At 34.8% G+C, this 18,640-nt stretch overlaps 4 protein-coding genes across 8 annotated transcripts; 3 read left to right on the top strand and 1 right to left on the bottom strand.

Annotated features, from left to right (window-relative positions):
- The first annotated feature begins 646 nt into the window (after window positions 1-646).
- LOC103483188 (uncharacterized) lies at window positions 647-5,220 on the top strand. Its single transcript, XM_008439686.3, has 7 exons — window positions 647-1,552; window positions 2,733-2,784; window positions 3,094-3,183; window positions 3,812-3,876; window positions 3,961-4,128; window positions 4,214-4,284; window positions 5,051-5,220. The coding sequence occupies exons 1-6, from the start codon at window positions 878-880 to the stop codon at window positions 4,262-4,264; spliced, it is 1,101 nt and encodes a 366-aa protein (XP_008437908.1). The 5' UTR covers window positions 647-877; the 3' UTR covers window positions 4,265-4,284; window positions 5,051-5,220.
- Window positions 5,056-7,762, top strand: LOC103483212 (uncharacterized). The gene is made up of 3 exons (XM_008439716.3): window positions 5,056-6,381; window positions 6,493-6,581; window positions 7,396-7,762. The coding sequence occupies exons 1-3, from the start codon at window positions 6,340-6,342 to the stop codon at window positions 7,547-7,549; spliced, it is 285 nt and encodes a 94-aa protein (XP_008437938.1). The 5' UTR covers window positions 5,056-6,339; the 3' UTR covers window positions 7,550-7,762.
- Window positions 7,763-8,705: 943 nt separating this feature from the next.
- Window positions 8,706-13,421, bottom strand: LOC103483216 (anaphase-promoting complex subunit 8). Of its 2 annotated transcripts, none has more exons than XM_008439729.3 (4): window positions 13,106-13,421; window positions 12,222-12,528; window positions 9,300-10,550; window positions 8,706-9,204 (listed from the first exon to the last, which is right to left on the bottom strand). In XM_008439729.3, exons 1-4 carry the CDS (start codon window positions 13,189-13,191, stop codon window positions 9,115-9,117), a joined length of 1,734 nt encoding a protein of 577 aa, XP_008437951.1. In that variant the 5' UTR covers window positions 13,192-13,421; the 3' UTR covers window positions 8,706-9,114. The 2 variants fall into 2 exon arrangements, with proteins under 2 accessions (XP_008437951.1, XP_050936133.1); XM_051080176.1 differs by lacking the exon at window positions 8,706-9,204 and having other exon boundaries at window positions 9,302-9,638; window positions 9,721-10,550; window positions 13,106-13,360.
- Window positions 13,422-14,477: 1,056 nt separating this feature from the next.
- On the top strand, window positions 14,478-17,927 carry LOC103483223 (pentatricopeptide repeat-containing protein At1g74900, mitochondrial). Of its 4 annotated transcripts, none has more exons than XM_008439751.3 (4): window positions 14,478-16,348; window positions 16,659-16,742; window positions 16,835-16,905; window positions 17,203-17,584. In XM_008439751.3, exon 1 carries the CDS (start codon window positions 14,601-14,603, stop codon window positions 16,107-16,109), a length of 1,509 nt encoding a protein of 502 aa, XP_008437973.1. In that variant the 5' UTR covers window positions 14,478-14,600; the 3' UTR covers window positions 16,110-16,348; window positions 16,659-16,742; window positions 16,835-16,905; window positions 17,203-17,584. The 4 variants fall into 4 exon arrangements, with proteins under 4 accessions (XP_008437973.1, XP_008437964.1, XP_050936132.1 ...); XM_008439742.3 differs by having other exon boundaries at window positions 16,650-16,742; XM_051080175.1 differs by lacking the exon at window positions 17,203-17,584 and adding an exon at window positions 17,778-17,927 and having other exon boundaries at window positions 14,478-16,742.
- Window positions 17,928-18,640: the final 713 nt, after the last annotated feature.

The following is an 18,640-nucleotide window of genomic DNA, read 5'->3' as shown; positions in this document are numbered from 1 at the left end:
ATCCTTAAGTTATAAGTCCACCTTTAAATTTTCAATAGCAACAATCGAGTGGCAGACCAGAAATTTTATATAGAGTGCACTAGACGTTATATAATAAATACATTAAAAAATATTAATATATCGATGTTTTAGTGATGTTTCAATAACATTTGCTACATTTGTAGCAATAGAGATGACAATTTCCACATGATTTTTTTGTAATGTAAATATGTGAATTTAAAAATAGTATATAAAAAAAATACCTTTTTTTTGGAACATGTGAAAATTTAGATTATCGATTTTGTCTTAGTAAGGTATTTTTCTAAAAAAATTATATATTTTTTCAAAAAAGGTTATTGAAATTTATTAAGAAAGTTGATATTTGAGGAAAAAATTATTAATTTCTTGGATAAAATTTATTTTGTGAAAATAGTTACAAAAGGTAAGAATTGAAATCTTAACCTCAAGTTACAATGTGGACTAAAATTTAGTTAAAGTAAAGCCTTTTTTAATATATATTATAATATGATATTTCAAAAATGCTCTAATATTATCTCGATGAAAATTTGAATTCTTAAGCTTATATAATTAATTTGATTTATACAATTATGTTAAATTTTAATTATAAGATATTTTTTAATTTGTTATATATATATCATTTTTAAAGATCTCCTCGTGGCTTTGCAATCGTCAATTGCACGATCCAATTCCGACAAATTCGAATGCGCGATGGAGTGGAAACAGTTTAAGTACTTCAACTTCGTCGGAAATGGAGCAACGACTTAACAGTTTCCGATCACTACCGTCGACCGTTTTTCACTCTGATTCACACAGATAACTGCTCTCAAATCTCTATCGGTTTCACATCTTCAAGCATCCAACCAAATTTGGAGCTGAAATGGAGGAATCGAAAGCAGCGGCGTATTACGATGAGCTCACTCGCAAAGGAGAAGGAGCAGCAAGGTTCAAACGAGGTCTCGGTTTTGCCGCCTCCGACTCCAACAGTGACGTGGTCTCCGCGTCCAAGGGCTCCGCACTGCCGTCGTCGTCTTCCTTTCTCAGCTCTTTTGTTAAAGCCTCAAGCCCTTCCAAGCCCTCCGAGTTCGAAAAACAAGCTCAGCTCGAGGCCATTCAGAACAAGCTCAAGAAGAAGAAACCAAGCTCCCCCGATAGACAAGAGAGGCGCCCTAGGGATTTGGAGAGAGATAGACGGAAATCGAGCCCTAGACGAAGGTCTTTGAGTAAAGAGAGGGAGAGACATTCGCACTCGAGGAGGCGGAGTTCGAGTAGAGATAGGGAGAAACATTCGAGGCGGCGAAGTAGGAGTCGAGATAGGTATGGGGATAAGTATAGGGATAGGGATAGAGAGAGGAGTAGGAGGAGGAGAAGTAGGTCTAGGAGTGATCCAGATAGAGACCGGCGGCGTCGACGGAGTAGAAGCTTGTCGGCAGAGAGGAAGAGGTCGGACGACGATGGAAGTAACGGAGGGGGAAAACAAAAGGACCGTAAAGTTGAAAGACAGAAGACCGAAGGTGTTGACTATTCAAGATTGATTGAAGGATATGACATGATGGTATGCTTCATACTTCCTAGGATTTGAATTGGATATTTCATTTTTTTCGCAATTAAATCAGTTTCTATGCATATTTCTGTTGTTGATTATGTATATCTTTTGATCAAAGTGCTGATTCTCGTCAGTCTATCGTTTGTTTCTTCACCATTTTACTGTTTGGAAGTTTCCCCACCATTGAATTTTCATACTATTTTTTGGTGTATAAGCAACCAATAGTCCGATAGAACACTTTTATATTCACATTGACCACCTACCTAAAATTTCATATCCTAGGAGTTATGCAAATATTGTAATCTTTAAGGTAGTCGAGTTGACCTGCGAGATTAGTGGGGTGGGCATAAGTTAAATCCGACACTCATAGATGTTTGCTTTAGAAAAAATCCTATAACTACAAGGTACCCATAATGGTTTCTGTCACCAATTTTGCATCTTGCGGCTTGCCGTGCCTTTGATTGTTATAACGCTAGTGTAAACTTGGGTTGTTGAACACACGCAGTTTCGAATGGAAATGTAGGTATTCTTACGCAGATGCTTTGTTTGGGGAACAATTGTAGAGTCTTATTTAAATCTGAAAACTTGCATTTGAATTGTTAAGTAGGTGTTAGACATACTAATCTTACCCTTCACTGTTAAAGTCTGAAAATTACCAATGGCACCATGTTGGTTTTTTAGTTTACAAATTATGATATGCTATCTTCTAACAGTAGTTTCAGACCACCATATCAGTTGGAAAATCCGACCTCTTATGTTAAATGAACTAAATTGGTACCTGTAGTTTTTTTTATAGGTATGTTGCATATACCAAATTCTTTAAAATTAATTGATAGAAGACATGATTTGCAAAGATGTCTGAGACTGTTGTTAAGACGTGAGAGAGTGGTTTACAAAATAGGCTGATTTGAGTGCATAATTTGCAATTGTTATTTGAAGTTAATTTGTGCTATAAAAGTTTGGTTTCCAGATGATGGTATTCTATTCGTTGTATCGCATAAAAACAAGGAATTTATTTACCTCTAGTAACTCTCCTTGACAAGTCTGTGGTACTGGCTTCCTTAATGGTGAATTGACCTGAACCGTGATATTATTGCCTTTACTTCCCCATCTTTGTCATCTCTCAGCAGAATTTTACCATGCTATTCTTTTAGTTGGAAACTGATTTCTTTCTTTTGCCTGTCACCAGTCTCCCGCGGAAAGAGTCAAAGCGAAGATGAAACTACAACTTGCTGAAACTGGTAACTTGTCAATTGATACTTAATATTTTGTTTCTACAATGTATCACACGGACTTTGGACGATGAGGTGCTCTCTCTGAGGTCCTGACACGGAGCTACATGTTCTTTATCTAAGAAATCTTAGTGAACAAATCATTGATCCAAATTGACCTGAAGCTATTTACAGTATGAGTGGAGATTACTCAAGAATGGATTCTGACTTCCATTTTCAAGTTCTCCCTTTTCTCCAATTGTAATGGGGACTTTAGCACACAAACAAATATAGACATTTGATAACTATTGAATCTGGCTCTTCATATTCAAAATGCAGCCAGAATGGATGATACAAAAGGCACAGGTCCTGGTTGGGAAAGGTTTGAGTTTGACAAGGATGCTCCGCTTGATGATGAAGAAATTGAAGGTATAAATTTTAGCAATTAGTCTTCTAATTTCTTATTTGAACCAATAGTTGATTTGTGAACCGAAACTCGCATTGCTTTCTAAAAGTAACGATCTTTATACCCACGTACTCACCATTTGTTGTAATTGTCTGTTATTATATATTATCCTTTCTTTAACTTCAAGCACCCTTTAATATTTCTTTGTTGCTTTCTAACTTGGTATTGATGAGACCCATAAAATAGTCCCGATGATCATTTATCCTTCAAAATGTCTTTTACCAAAGCTATTTTGTGCACCTAGAAACAGTTTCATCGAACCACCTCTATGCAACCATCTCACTCAGAATAATGCAAACATATCTTTGCCTTTGACTCTTATCTAGCATAGTATGTTTATCAACCTTCACGGGAATATCTACCAAACAATCACAAGGCCCACTTGAGAACTTTTTGCCTTAAAACGTTTCCAAGCATGGTTTGGTGTGCCACCAAAATTAGCACCTTGTTAAGTGGTAATTTTGTATTTCAAATGTCGTAAATTGATTTTTCTTCTCTAGTAATTTGGTTGTTAATGACCTAGGATGGGGATTGTTATCATTATTGAGTAAATTGTATATCCTTATATGGCTGTCATGATGCTACCTACAGCTGCAGAAGATGATGCAACATTAGTAAAGCATATTGGACAAAGCTTTCGATTTTCTGCAATTGAGGTTGTGCCTTATTGCTGCTACCACTCTTAACTTGTTTGACTGTCTCTTATATTATAGCTGCAATTACTTTAATTGTTATTTTAGGCTAGGAAAGAGGAGCAAATCAAAGCTGCACATGACGAGGCCATGTTTGGAGCACCAGTGGGTCAATTATTAAGTACAACCGATGATGAGGTCAAGGTCGAGGCCGAGAATGAAAGGGTGAAGGAATCGTGTGATAGTGGTATGGCAGCAAATCTATTGAGTGAGAAGGTATTTCTGCTTCTTTTCTCCCTCTTTATTTGACGACTTTCAAATGGGAATATGATATCCACTTATCTTTTGGAACTCATTATAGATAATTGCAAAACAACAAGGTTCTTGGCGTGACCGTGCTCGTAAAGCTTAGGTCAAACAAGCTCATATTTGGTAGGTTCCGAAACTAAACTGCACCGAAGTTTATTGCCAATTGCTTATGATCATCTCTGTTCTTATGGATTTTGTTGCATTAATGAGAATTGCGGGAAGAGAAAAATTTAATAGTACGGTAGTATGTTACATTTCCATATTTCCTCCCTTCGTTCTTTATAATAATGTCTCAATAATGTCTCCTAGGGTGTTTTTTTTGGATAAAAAAACACGTTTGGTACTTAACTTTTACAAAACTAACTATTTGGTCCATACGTAGCATTTTAGTTGTTGTAATAGATATATTTATGTAACAATATTGAATCGCTAATTAGTTTATTGATTTATCTGTGTAAGAACTCTCATCAAAACTCAAAACTAATTTCTAAAATATGAACTAATAGTACTTCATAAAATTTTGCGGTTAAATTGTTACAAACGAATGAATAAATTGTTATTTCTATTATAAAAGTCTTTAAGCAATTTTTTTGGGATAGTTGCAAATGTAACAATTATATTCAAAATAATTAAGTACATAGCAACATTTTAAAAAAATTGCAAATATAGCAAAAACTGTCAAAATCTATCAATGATAGGAGTCTATCACTGATAGAACATGTAGCAAATGTTGGTCTATCACTGATAAACCATAAGAGTCTATCAACGATAGAAGCCTATCACCGATAGATCTTGCTATATTTGCAAATTTTTTAAAATATTGCTACATACTTAATAATTATTCTAAAAATTGCTATCCATTATAATTATCTTTTTTTTAAACGTGCAGTGGGCTTATGTGGCTCTTGATGGTTAAAGGCACCCAGAACGTGAGATACAAGTTTTGCCCATAGTATTTTGCCTAGGGAAAAGTGTACCTTTTGTGATAAGTGTCAAATGATGGATACTTGTATCTTTGTACTAGTGGCTTTATATTTTATATCATGTATATTTGCCTCTTGTTCTGGTTTTAAGAGTTTGAAGATGAAAAATGTTATTTATTGATTGTGAAAAAATTGAATATTATGAGTGATACAATAAATTAAAGTTCATGTAAGAATAAATTATAGGAAGAAATATTAAGGATTTCTCTAGAGTGTTCATAAATTTTCTCTTTAATGACTGCTAGCATTTTCCCTTACCAGAAATTGGACATTGGATTAAAAAAATTGAAGTTTGGTACCCAATTCATCAATGAAACTAAATGTTCACCACTTCATTATATAGTCTATTTATATGAGGCGTTGAATTAAGAAAGATTTTTTTTGTATTCAACATTTAATAGGTGAATTGATTCCACACTATCTAACTCAATGATTAATGTATAAGGTGATTTGTTGTTGGCAGCATTTGAATCCCTTCTAGTATTGTGGTCATGTTCAATGGTAAGCACATTGTAGTACTAAATGGAGCCAATATATAGCTCCAATCTTCATTCTTTTGTCATCTAACATCGCATGGAATTCTTCAATCCACTTCAACAAATGCATTGATGGTACCTCTCCAATAAACACATGCAAATTGTGAATCTCCCTAAATTGCTACATTTAAGAGCTATATATATAGCTTCGTATTCTATGTAAAGTGGTCTATGATGTCCTAGTTATTCATGTCACATAAGAAAATAGTCAAAATTGGACTGATTACTTTAGTCCAAAGATCTTTATTTTCAGGTGAATATTGCTTCAACCTCTTTGTGCGAAAAGTGGCACCTAATAAGGTTAAAATACCAGTTTAATCAAATTAGGAGCCAACAAAATATATATATATATATATATCTAATTAAATCATCTACATTATATATGTATATATATCATCACAAGAAAGTTACTAACTTCAAATGAACACAAGAAGGTACCCTACGATTCCGTGGCCGCAACTCAAACATTTGTCCACTTGTCTGCTAATAATTGGCTGAATGGGCAGTAAAAAGCCGCATGCATAATTTTATTGGGCAAATAGAAAAATTATAAAAAAATATATATAATCCCGAAATTCTCATCTTCTTCACCCCCACAAGCTCTCCGATTCAGCCGCGTTTCAGCCTCTTCGATCCGCTTCCTCCGCCGGTATTCATCAATGGCTCCTTCCTCCACCCTTAGTCGATGGCTGAGGCCTGAGGTAATCCATAATCATTCAGATCTGTCCTCTAATTTTTCTCCGGTTCTGTATTGTTATTGATTGATCTCCGTTTCCGTGCCGTTTAATCACCTCGATCAATTCCTTTTTTAGGTTTACCCTCTTTTCGCGGCGGTAGGAGTGGCTGTCGGAATCTGCGGATTTCAGTTAATCCGTAACATCTGCATCAATCCTGAAGTCAGGTCTCTCCCTGTTTTCTCTAAACTTTAACTTTTCATTTGTGTTTTTAAGTTCGATTTTTTTTTTCTTTTTCTTTTTGTGTGGTTTAATCTGCATATTCTCGTGGTATAAATATATTATGATACCAGATTTGAGGATGAGTAATAGTAAGTTTTGAACATAAACCTACCTTTGACCCTTTGCTATCCCTGTGATTAGTTCCAATAGGATGAGTATAGATAAATGATGCATGCTAACTAATGTATAAACTGGTGCTTAAATTAATGGATTTAATCAGTCAAATTGTTGATTGCTGTGGGATAGTAACTGCAAAGAATCTTAGGGTTTTCTTTTTGTAGTTTTTTGCTAACATAGTCAGTAGACCTGGCCAAGAATATATGTCAAGGTGAAAATTGTTATGAAATTAGTTTCAAATCCCAAACAAACGAAAACTTTAATTACCAACATCTGCTTGTTGAATTTGACAAAACCTTTTTGGTAACCAATTGGTTTATAGGTTTTAGTTTCTGAAAATTAAACTTATAAACATCTCCTTCACCTTTAATTTTTCCTATTTTCAAAAATAAATTAATAATTTGAAGTATACTTAATTTTCAAAAACCAAAAGCCAAAAATCAAATGGTTATCAAAAAGACTGTAGTGATTGGTTTTCCCCCGTACTTCTTATTCATCTTAATCTGTGAGGGCTTGTATCTCTGTATGCCCTTGTCAAAAGGGATAAATTGCCTCCATTGAAATGGGGTATGTTTTGTTTCCTTAAATAAGAGTTTTGTAAACTGATTAGTACATCGTTTCTTTTAATCATTTGAGAATCAGAGTGAGCAAGGAGAATAGGGCTGCTGGAGTGTTGGATAACTTTGCTGAGGGAGAGAAGTATTCTGAACATTTCCTGAGGAAGTTTGTACGCAACAAGTCCCCAGAAATTATGCCATCGATCAACAACTTCTTCACTGACCCAAGTCGAAACTAAGAAGGCTATGAATGAATTACACATTAGATTGGATGTAGATTTGAATTTGAATTGTTGGTGGATTGGTGGCTGTAAAAGTTAAAACTATGCTGCTTTTACGTTTGCTTTTATTGTTCGTTTGAGAAAGTTTGAAAACGATGGATCGATAAAATAAACCATTCTGAACCAAAATTTAATTTCAGTTATCATGAAATTCTTACTTTGATCTTTGCACATCGACTGATTCTATGCTCTATGTTATAACTGTGAAATGGAGCTTTAGATTTTTGGACTTGGGAGAATATTGTTGTGATAAATTTGTGGAACTTTGTGCGTTGAATATTTAGAATTTGTATAGATTGACTTTTGAATGTTTTTAAGCATTTTTATTAATCAGTTATCAATTAAATGAAATTTGATGAACCAGAATCTCTAGATCAACATAGTCTAATACTCAATTCTCTAGACTATGGTTTTTGATAAAGATGGATGGTTCGTTGGTTCATAATGATCTCGATTAACCCACTTTTCAAGTTGTGTGGAAGCTTATATTCTGTTTGATCTATCAATATTCACTCATAATTCCAAATTGCATGGGACAAGATTAAAACATTCTCATTGCATTATCATTTGATTTGTTTTGTTATTGTTGATATTTTATATCGAACGTATCTTAACATAAGGATGTGGTTACACTATTGTATATAAATTTGCAAGAATATATGTTAATTTTCTATGGTAATTTGGAAAGTCTGTCTCATTTAATTACATGTTGATTCTATAATTGTAATGGAATATCGAACTCAAAACAAAATTAATCCACAATTGAATAATTGTGAATCTGTAACGGCTCTTGTTATCCTTATGAAAACCCTAAACAATTATAATAAGAAAAATAGGTAAACAATCTCAATAGCAATCAAATTGCGTATGTAAAATACTTAGGTAAACATAATAAGAAAATAATAATTCAACTATGTTTACAATTAAGGTCCATCACGTTTAATCTATCAAATGATAGTGTAACTCAAAATTTAGAGCATGAGATCTACTTGTTACCATTCCAAAAAAATCAATAATTCAATTGCAAATCTACAATTATTGAATATACGAAGAGGGGGAAAAGGGACCAGAAACGTGATTAGAGAACTGATTCCTAACGTTACCTATGGCACCATTTTACCTCAATGTGCATAAATTGCGCTACTTCTATTGCACATTGAAATGAGAACAAAAAATTGATGTTTCAAATAATTAGAACGGTTTCTAAATTCAGACTACAGAAATTAATAGACAATGATACAACAGAAAACTGATAGCACAAAGGCAAGAAATGCTCTTTCTACTGAGCACTTCAGAATGCACAGCCAACCTAAGGTGGAGTGAGCGAGAGAGTAAGAGCAATACAATTGAATAAAACATTGAATAGTTGAAGACACCAAACCTTGATGCTGGAACTTCAAAAAAATGAAGATCGCTAGGCCAAACACGTCGCAGTATATATTTTTTTGATATGGACCGACCTGTATTTGTTTCCAAATATTGGAAAAAGATGTTAGAAAATCAGAAGTTGCAATGAAGAAAATTTAGGGAGGGAAGAGCTCAACATCCATTGATGGAAAGCTAGACTGTGCTATTCTCATTCCCCTCAGTAAATTCTTAGCCGTTTCCTTCTCCTGCAAAAAAGATAATGGTTGTTGAGTGAGACTCGAATTACAAGTTGTCCAAGAAAGAGTTTAACCGTCAAACACGCAAAACCAATAATACTCACTGGACCAGTGTAATCCAGAAGCCGTGTACAATATATTTCTGCTTCATCGAATTTCTTTTGTGCTTTATAGTATGTAGCAAGAAAAAGCAGAGCTTCAACCATATTTGGTCCTTCCCTCTCTTCAGCTTCCATTCTTTCTAGATCTTTTTTGTAATAGAATGCTGCCTCTTCAGACTGTCCCAATTCGGAATGCAGTTTAGCCAATTGGTGCAGAGCAATTGCTTCTCTATCGTTACAATTTGCAGCTCTTCTGTAACACTTGATTGCATCCTCCAGCATGCGTAGCTGTTCGCTCTCGTAACACTGAGCCATGGCAATCCACAATCTGGAATCGTTTGGCTGCAAAAATACAGATTTCTTGAAGTAATGGAGAGCATAAAAAGGCATGCCCATCATTTCATAAGCTTGCCCTAATCCATACCAAGCTCGATAATCACATGAGTTTATATCTACAGCCCGTCGATAGGCATCAATGGCAGCAGGAATGTTCTTCATCTCCACAAATTCATGTCCCATCAGAGTCCAAGCAGATAAATAATTTTTGTTTAATTTGAGTGCCCTTCTGAAATACACAACTGACTTTTCGTGCTGCCCCTTCAAACTGTAGTAATTTCCAATAATGCAGCAAGATTCAGGTCTATACTTATCTGTCATGAAAACTCTATGAGCAAGATAGCTCAATGCAGAGAAGCATTCCTTTGCATAGAGCACATTTGAGTACATATCCATGTCTTCCACCCGATATGGATCATTCCTAAGAAGTTCTTCAAATATTGCTTCAACTTGATCAAACTCTCTCAAACTATATTGGGCTTTTGCAATTTGAGCTTGTATGTAATTACTAAAACTAAAAGTACCTTGTAAGTTCTCATATTTAACCAAGGATTCATTATGCATCCTAAGTTCTTGGTAAGCACTGGCAAGAAAAAAGTCCTTCATCCAATGGTTATTGAGATTAAGGCTGTTCAATATGTCAATTGTAGTGCATAAGGATTGCAGCTCCGACCACGCACTCCAGTTCCAAGGATAGCTGTTCACCGACTCCACAAGAGCTGTACGAGCAAGATTTTCACTGCCTTTTTGTTTGAGTACGAGTCCATACAAGTACAGTCCAAAGGGGTCAATCATGCCATTTTTTCTAAGGGTTGATAATTCCCTTTCCAGTGAAACCAGCTCTTGATTTACAGCATCGCTTTTACCCAATGATCCTTCAAGTTCTACTACCTCTTCTTCTTTCCGCTTTTCACCAGCCTACAAGAAGCAAGATGTGAGTTTTCAGCTTGGGCACGGGGATTTTAAGTTGACGAAAAAGAGAACCACAAAGTGAAGGAAAAAAAAGAAAAAAGAAAAAAAATACATAGATGTGCATATATAGAACATTGAAGCAAGCAACGTCAAAAGATTCATCATAAAATAGAAGATGAGCATTGAACTTTATCTGCCATAACGAATAGCAGTACTTAAATACATAAAAGAATTTCATCAGTCTCCCCTCACCTCGTTTTTCCAAAAAGATGATTTCTTTTAATGTGATTCAGACGAAAGCCATCAATACCTATAATGATAAAAATAAAAACTGAAGGCAAGTTAAGGGAGTACTCTCAATTTCAAGTTAATTCCTTGAAATTTACTGCTTTTCATTTTTAAAAGAAAAGGTTCCGAAGAAATTTCTAAATGTGTTTCTAATTGGCCTTCATTTTATCATCAAATACATAAATTGAGCCACTAGACTGAACAAAAAGAAAAAATCAGTATTAGTAATTATTGTACACAAACAGTTCGTGTAGAAAGCATATCTAACATAAGTTATCTTTCCCACCTACAATCTTCAAATTTTCATTTAGTTTTTTCATTTTTCATGTATCATTTTCCTTGATGATTCTATATTTATATTAACAATCATGGACAATGAAACAATAAGAACACGTTGAATGAGTCAATGACAGGTTTAGAATGTCTCTTCTCCAAATAAAATCCCAAAGAGGAACATTGAACCTCACCAAGGACCATGGTATTTGGTAAAGAGATCAGAACACTCACAAGTAACAATCTATTTATGTGCGATGCGTTTAAGCTGAAAATCTAGGTGAAGCTCAAACGCAAAATAACATGGGAAAGATCACTATTACTTAATTGACATTGAGAGGTTAAATATGTGATGATTTTTTAAATCAAAGTAACACCTTGCCCTCTTATAACTAAATATCCCAATATAATGTATCCGTATTCTAGACTTCGATTGCTTAGATGAATATTTTATTGACCTTTTCATTTCTGATTGAGAATCTGAATTTATGAACACACTCAAAGAATTCCAACAACATTACAGTTAAGCTTCACCTCAAATATCCTTGTCTATAACTTGTAACATACCATGATTGTTATTCTAACTTGTAACATGGAAACTCCTCCTTATACTATCAAACTACAGTCTTTTCAGTTTGAAATCTTGAAAACATATGACCTTGAAAGGTTAAAATGGCAAGAAAGGAAAATGTTTGGGATAGATCTCATCCAAGTCATCATTAAGCATAAAGAATGTGGATGTTAGAAAAAAGTAGCAAATCTTTCTTTTACTATTTTTCTATGAAAAGCTATACCTACGTATGTATAGAAACAGAATGTGCAAGGCATTCCCAACACTTCTTTCAGGTAAAGAAATATTCTCTACATTCCTTCACTTGATTTCAACATTATCAACTAAACTGAACCAAAAAACTAGCCAATCGGTCAACATAACAAAATTTAAACATTTAGTGGATATAATGACAACTGAACATGTATAGACTGATTCCATGCAACCGAGTGAACTAGCCTTTAGCCTATATTATATTCATCCATCCAGTCAGTTTAATATATGACAATATATAACAAACACTTAAAATCAAAAAGAAAATTTATAGATGGTAAGGATCAACGAACCAGATAAAGAGCATACAGCCGCAAGAACACGGATTTCTTTCCATTTTGCTCTCGAAGAACATGAGCAGCCCTCTTGTATTCACGACAATCAAAGTATGATTTGGCCAGAAGGTAAAAATCACCATCCACAACTTCATCCTCCTCCATCACTGGCGTAGAAACATAAGAAATGCCAGCAATTGGAGTTGAACTACCCTCATTTGAATGAAATCTTCGACGAATACTTGAACTTCCACGTTGAAACCTGGTGTTTGAAGGTGTGAACTTAGCTGGATCTTGCTCGATACCCACCAATTGCTCTGCTGCCCTGTTAAGCCAAATACATGTCAAAACTTCAATGAGATCTTTTAGCCATACAACAATATACGGAGAATATTAATTGTTACAATAGCTCGAACATTGTCCAGAAACGAGATACCAAAACTAGGACCCTGATCAATTACAACGGATGCAGTTTAAAGTTCAACATACATAAAGTATAAGTCGATTCAAAATCACCAATTCCTTCATTCCCGCTGCTTCCTAAGAAATCATGAAACACTAACATCTAAACTTTAAAAAAACCCACACCCAATATCAAAATCAATCCCATCAACCACGACTTGAACACGGACCAATTACAACGGCCGGAATTTGAATTTCAACATACAACAAAGCAAACAAATACACGATTCAAAACCACCAATTCCTCCATTTCCGCTACTTTCTCATAACCCATGTAGCACTAACATCCAAAACTCCAACAAAACCCCTACCCAATATCAAAATTAATTACATCAACCACAACTCAAGCAGTTGAAGCGAGATTAAGCACAAAAAACAGATCGGAAACATCAAGACAGAGACTGAGGGAGAGAGAAAATTTAGGGCTATGAGAAGTGAACCATTTAGAAGCAGAGTAAAGACAACGATCACTGAGCTGACGAATTGCAGTACGAAGCTCGTATCTACAATTATCTTTGGAAGTCATTGAATCTATGGTATGGCGCCCTTGTTGAGCTCTTCTTTGTTTTGAAACTCAAACTTCAAATATTAGGGGGTGGTTGCTTTGCTAACATACGCCCTTGCTGTTTCGTTTCGCCCCACCACAATCGGAGGCTCCGCCTCCTGCCCGCCCGCCCAAACTTTTAAATCAATCAAATAACAAATTACAACTTCAAAATTCTTCTGTATCGGCTCTTTCCATGTTTGTGTGTTTTCTTTTCTTTTCTTCCCTTTTTTTTTTTGCTTTCTTCACTCTTATGGCCCAAAATACATAAAAGCCCACTTTCTAATTAAAGCCCAACCATTGTGACAGACAGCTCCTTCATAATTGTACGGTTGACCCAAATTTCAAACCCCTTTGAGGTGATCATTGGTCCGTCGTGTTTTTTAATTAAATCGATCCCGGCTTGACACTTTACTAAACTGACTTCGACGTTGTTGTATAAAAGTCGGTCAGTTTTCTGTTGGATCGGGTTGATTTAACACTTAAAAATATATATTTTTTAATTATTAATTTGAAACTTTTCAAAACCAAATCCAACTAACCGACTTCGGTTTGATTGGTCGACTCGATTTTTCAGTCTATCATGCTCACCCCAAGTCGCAATAGTCTTCAAGTGCATATTATTTTAATTTTACAGTAGTCATTAATTGTCACTCAAGCTTAGTGTTTTCACTCGTTGACAACATTTATTTAGATTTGCTCTCTAGTTTTCAGTCTTATAGAGAACTGTACTTTTCGTTCCTTTTGAGATAGATACAAATCACAGTTGTGGACACGCACGAAAGATGAAAGATAGGACTCACATAATTATACGTGGCTCTCAATTAATTAAAGGAGTTTGTTGTATGTATAATGAAGAAACCATAACCTAGAATGTCATTGAAAGGAAAATAAAACTAAGAAGTTACATAGAAGGAAAACAAAAAAGATTGAAAATTGACAAGAAGAATAAGCAGACAATAGGTCTAAGCGAGAATTGAGAAGTAAATTACAACATACATTTTTCTTCGATTTGATAATTTCATCCACAAAGATCCAAAAATCATATATTTTTTTAACAGTTAGGTTAAATTTAATCTGGAACCATTTGATACCATATTTTCTTTAAATAAAAACATTTTTAAAAATAAAAAAATTATTTTAAATGAAAAAACCTTCTGATAAAAGTAACAAAATATCAATCTAATTACTATGCTTTGTTATATTTCTATAAATATTTTGATTTGTTTTGGTGTATAGTTTGATATTTATTGAAAAATATTGTTCCATTTAGAAAAACCCTCGAGAGGCTAAACTTGTTTTGTTTGGGCAGAGAGAAAATAGGAGGGAAAATCAAGGGGAAGAGGGAAAAAGATGTTTCAATCAGCTGCAAACGGAACACTATTTTCGATATGTTTCAAAGAAACATCAACCGAAGAGTAACCAAGACGAAGACGAAGACTGTTTTTCTCCATCTTTGCCCACCAATACATAGCTTCTTCCTCTCATATCGCAACTTCACTGCCCAATCTACATCCGCCCTAGACACCGCCGCCGCCGCTGCGGATATCGCCACTCTTGTTCTCGAGTCCGACCCCAAAAGCTTGAGGGGATCCCTCCATGGATTACCACTTCAATTTACCCCTGAACTTGTCGACAAGGTTCTCAAACGCCTATGGTTCCACGGACCGAAAGCGCTACAATTCTTCAAACACCTTGAGTACCATCCATCTTATGCCCATTCTTCATCTTCCTTCGACCACGCCATCGACATTGCAGGTCGTATGCGTGACTACAAGACCGTATGGGCTCTAGTAGCTCGAATGCGAGCTCGCCGGATTGGACCCAGTTCAAAAACCTTCGCAATTATAGCTGAGAGGTTCGTAGGCGCGGGAAAACCAGATAGAGCGATCAGGGTTTTCTTGTCGATGCGGGAGCATGGGTGTCCTCAGGATCTGCATTCGTTTAACACCATTCTCGACATTCTCTGTAAGTCAAAACGTGTAGAAATGGCTTATAACCATCTGTTCAAGGTTTTGAGAGGAAAATTTAAGGCTGACGTTGTTAGTTATAACATAATTGCAAATGGATGGTGTTTGATTAAGCGTACACCCAAAGCGTTGGAGGTTTTGAAGGAGATGGTGGAAAGAGGTTTAACTCCAACTATTACTACTTACAATATACTTTTAAAAGGGTATTTTAGAGCTGGTCAGATTAAGGAAGCTTGGGAATTCTTTTTGCAAATGAAAAAGAGGGAAGTTGAAATTGATGTTGTTACTTATACTACTATGGTTCATGGGTTTGGTGTTGTGGGTGAAATAAAAAGGGCTCGAAAGGTTTTCAATGAAATGGTTGGTGAAGGGATTCTTCCTTCAACAGCAACTTACAATGCTATGATACAGGTTCTGTGTAAGAAAGATAGTGTGGAGAATGCAGTATTGATGTTTGAGGAGATGATAAAGAAGGGTTATGTGCCGAATTTGACCACTTATAACGTGGTTATAAGAGGATTGTTTCATGCAGGGAATATGGATAGGGCTATGGAGTTTATTGAGAGAATGAAAACTGATGGGTGTGAACCAAATGTTCAGACATATAACGTTGCCATTCGATACTTTTGTGATGCTGGTGACGTTGAAAAGGGGTTGAGTATGTTTGAGAAGATGGGGCAGGGGAGTTTACCAAATTTGGATACGTATAATATTTTGATTAGTGCAATGTTTGTGAGGAAGAAGTCTGAAGATTTAGTGGTTGCTGGGAAGCTGTTGCTTGAGATGATTGATAGAGGATTCATTCCTAGGAAGTTCACTTTCAATCGGGTTCTCAACGGGCTTTTGCTGACGGGTAATCAAGCTTTTGCAAAGGAGATTTTGAGACAGCAGAGCAAATGTGGCCGTCTTCCTCGCCAATTTAAGTTATGAAGCTGGCATCGATTATAAATGATGTAAGTTTCAGTGCCTTCATTTGACCTTGTTGTGAAGCTGGCACTTCAGAACCAGTTCCATTCTACCTGAAGACGACAAACAAGATTCTGAACTATATTTATGGATCCGGAAGTGTTTGAATCGTTTATGGATGGACAAGTTAATTAGTCTCCTTGATCCCCTGGTTAAGAGATAGAATGAAGCTGATATCTTGAAGCTTCCATCACGACCATTTGGTAACCATTAGTTTTTTGTTTTTGAAAATCAAGTCTACTTTTCTTTTTTAGTTTATTCTATGGTTTGCAAATTTTTCTGGCAAAAGAGTTAAATTCTTAGCCAAATTAAAAAACAAAAAACAAAAAACAAAATTTTAAAGTTTAAAAAACTGACTTGATTTTTGAAAGCATCGGTAATAAGAAGATTACGTTGCTAATCATTTAGAGGTGATATTAGTGTTTGTGGACTTAATTTTCAAAAACTAAAAATAAAAAACCAAATGGTTACCAAAAAGGCTCAACAATGCATTTTTCCTTTTAGAGATTTCAGGTGCAGAGTACAAAGCAGCAGATATCAGTGGTCACTTGAGTTCATTTGTTTCAAGTTTGCTTGCTAGTTGCTAGATCATATCAGGTCTATATCAGCTTTGATGTTAAAATATGCTTAATTTGATTAATTAACCATAAGTTATAATCATTTGGCCTCAATATATTTTTCCTTGACAGGATATCCATACTGATAATGTTGGAAACTTTCAGAAGCAGAACAGTCGAATGCCAGTCTTCACATTAAACATGTAAGATTTCATGAACATATGCTAATGTTAATCTAAAACACTTGTATATTGAGTTGGATTTTGTAAGGTCCTGTTAGATCATTATTTTATTTGTGGTTTTCTGTTTTTGAAAAGTAAGCTAAGAAATACCACTTCCACCCTTGTGTTCTTTTGCTTTTCTACTTATTCTTGATCTGGTTATACAATCTATAGAGCATACCTTGAATGAATCTTGATTAAGAAAGGTCGTTTGTTTTTTTAACAAAATAGAATATAGAAATTGAAATATTTATCAATTAAATATTTTCGTGTTTTCAGCCTCCACATTGACTCTTGCCTATAAATAAAAAAGAGCATCCATGTAGACATACTTTGTCACATCTCCCATTGTCAGAAATTTGATGGCAGAGTTCTTATTGCCATCCGTAAGCTCAATGCCGCCAAATTTATACAGGAATACAACACCATTGACTTGACAAGGCTAGGTTGTATTCTGGTTTTGTAAGTGTTAAAAAAAGTGTAAGCCCTTAGAAATTCAATACAAACCACCCCAATTATAATATCCAAGGCTATTGCTCTGTTGATGGTTTGGAGTGGGCAATCAGTGTAGAGTTCTACTGATTCTGTTTGGGTTTGTGGCTGTAACTTAGTCCTTTGATATTGTATTTACTATAAATCTAAAGCTGCCTGGTTTCTAATTTGATATTGGACTTAATAACTACGATGAGCGGCAAAGCATTTCATTCAAACTATGATCTACACGTTAGAGTCTTAGTGTAATAGTTTATCCAGTTTTATCCTTTTCTTGCAATGTTGAGTAGGGGTATCTTAGTCTTTTTTCTCTGATTGATGGTGTGTTATTTAAAGTTTAGCTGATAAAGCCTTTCCATTAGGTTGTTAAAGCTTCTTGAACCTTTTGCAATTCATATCTGGACTCGCTTGTCAAAAACGTTCAAGTAAGATAATTCTATCTTACTAGTTTGTTCAACTTTTAGGTCAAGAAATTCTAGCCTCGGAAGTTTTGATCTTAAAGCAATTTGTATCTTAGCCAAATCTTACTGAATCGATTTGAAAATTTTAATGTTTACAGAGTTCATCTGTGTATCCAAATGCTTTCCATTCGAATTCAATAAGGTTCTAGATCTGGACAAATTTAAAGAGAAATTTTCTTTTGCCATACAGTAGTAAAATTGAGAAGTTTGTTGACATCATGATAAAAGATGAGAATGCTGCTTGACAATATAATGAAAAGTTTCCTAAAGAAAAAACCAGTACAATGAAAAGTCCTTTTAAACATGTAAGAATAATTGTTTTTTAAAAACTAAAAACGAATGTTTGCATAAAGATATAGACCAATAATTGCTTCCATATCATGGCTAGTGGACCAGTATAATACATATGCTTTTCACTTCAAATTATTTGCTGAGTTTTGTTTGAGTATGCATTTCAACTTTACAATATTTCTTTGTTTTGTTTGTGTTCGTTTTTTAGTTTAATGACTGTGGGAAGAAAAATCGAACTATCAATCTTTTGCTATTCGTCGAATTTATACTTTGATCGACTCTTTCTTGCATTGGATATGATAAATTTGTGTAAGTTTGAAGAATAATCACAATTAAATGTACAATGTAAATGAAACTGTCGTATTAAAGTGATTAGCACACTTAGTATAAAGTGCCATACCCTTAGCCTTAACTCATACAAGATAAATATTGCATTTGTTAGTATCTAATAAGTTGCCTTTTATAAAATATTT

This window comes from Cucumis melo, chromosome 12 (assembly GCF_025177605.1).
Source record: "Cucumis melo cultivar AY chromosome 12, USDA_Cmelo_AY_1.0, whole genome shotgun sequence".
NCBI lineage: Eukaryota > Viridiplantae > Streptophyta > Magnoliopsida > Cucurbitales > Cucurbitaceae > Cucumis > Cucumis melo.
The sequence above is the reverse complement of the archived record's forward strand: the minus strand, read 5'-3'. Positions and strand labels throughout refer to the sequence as shown.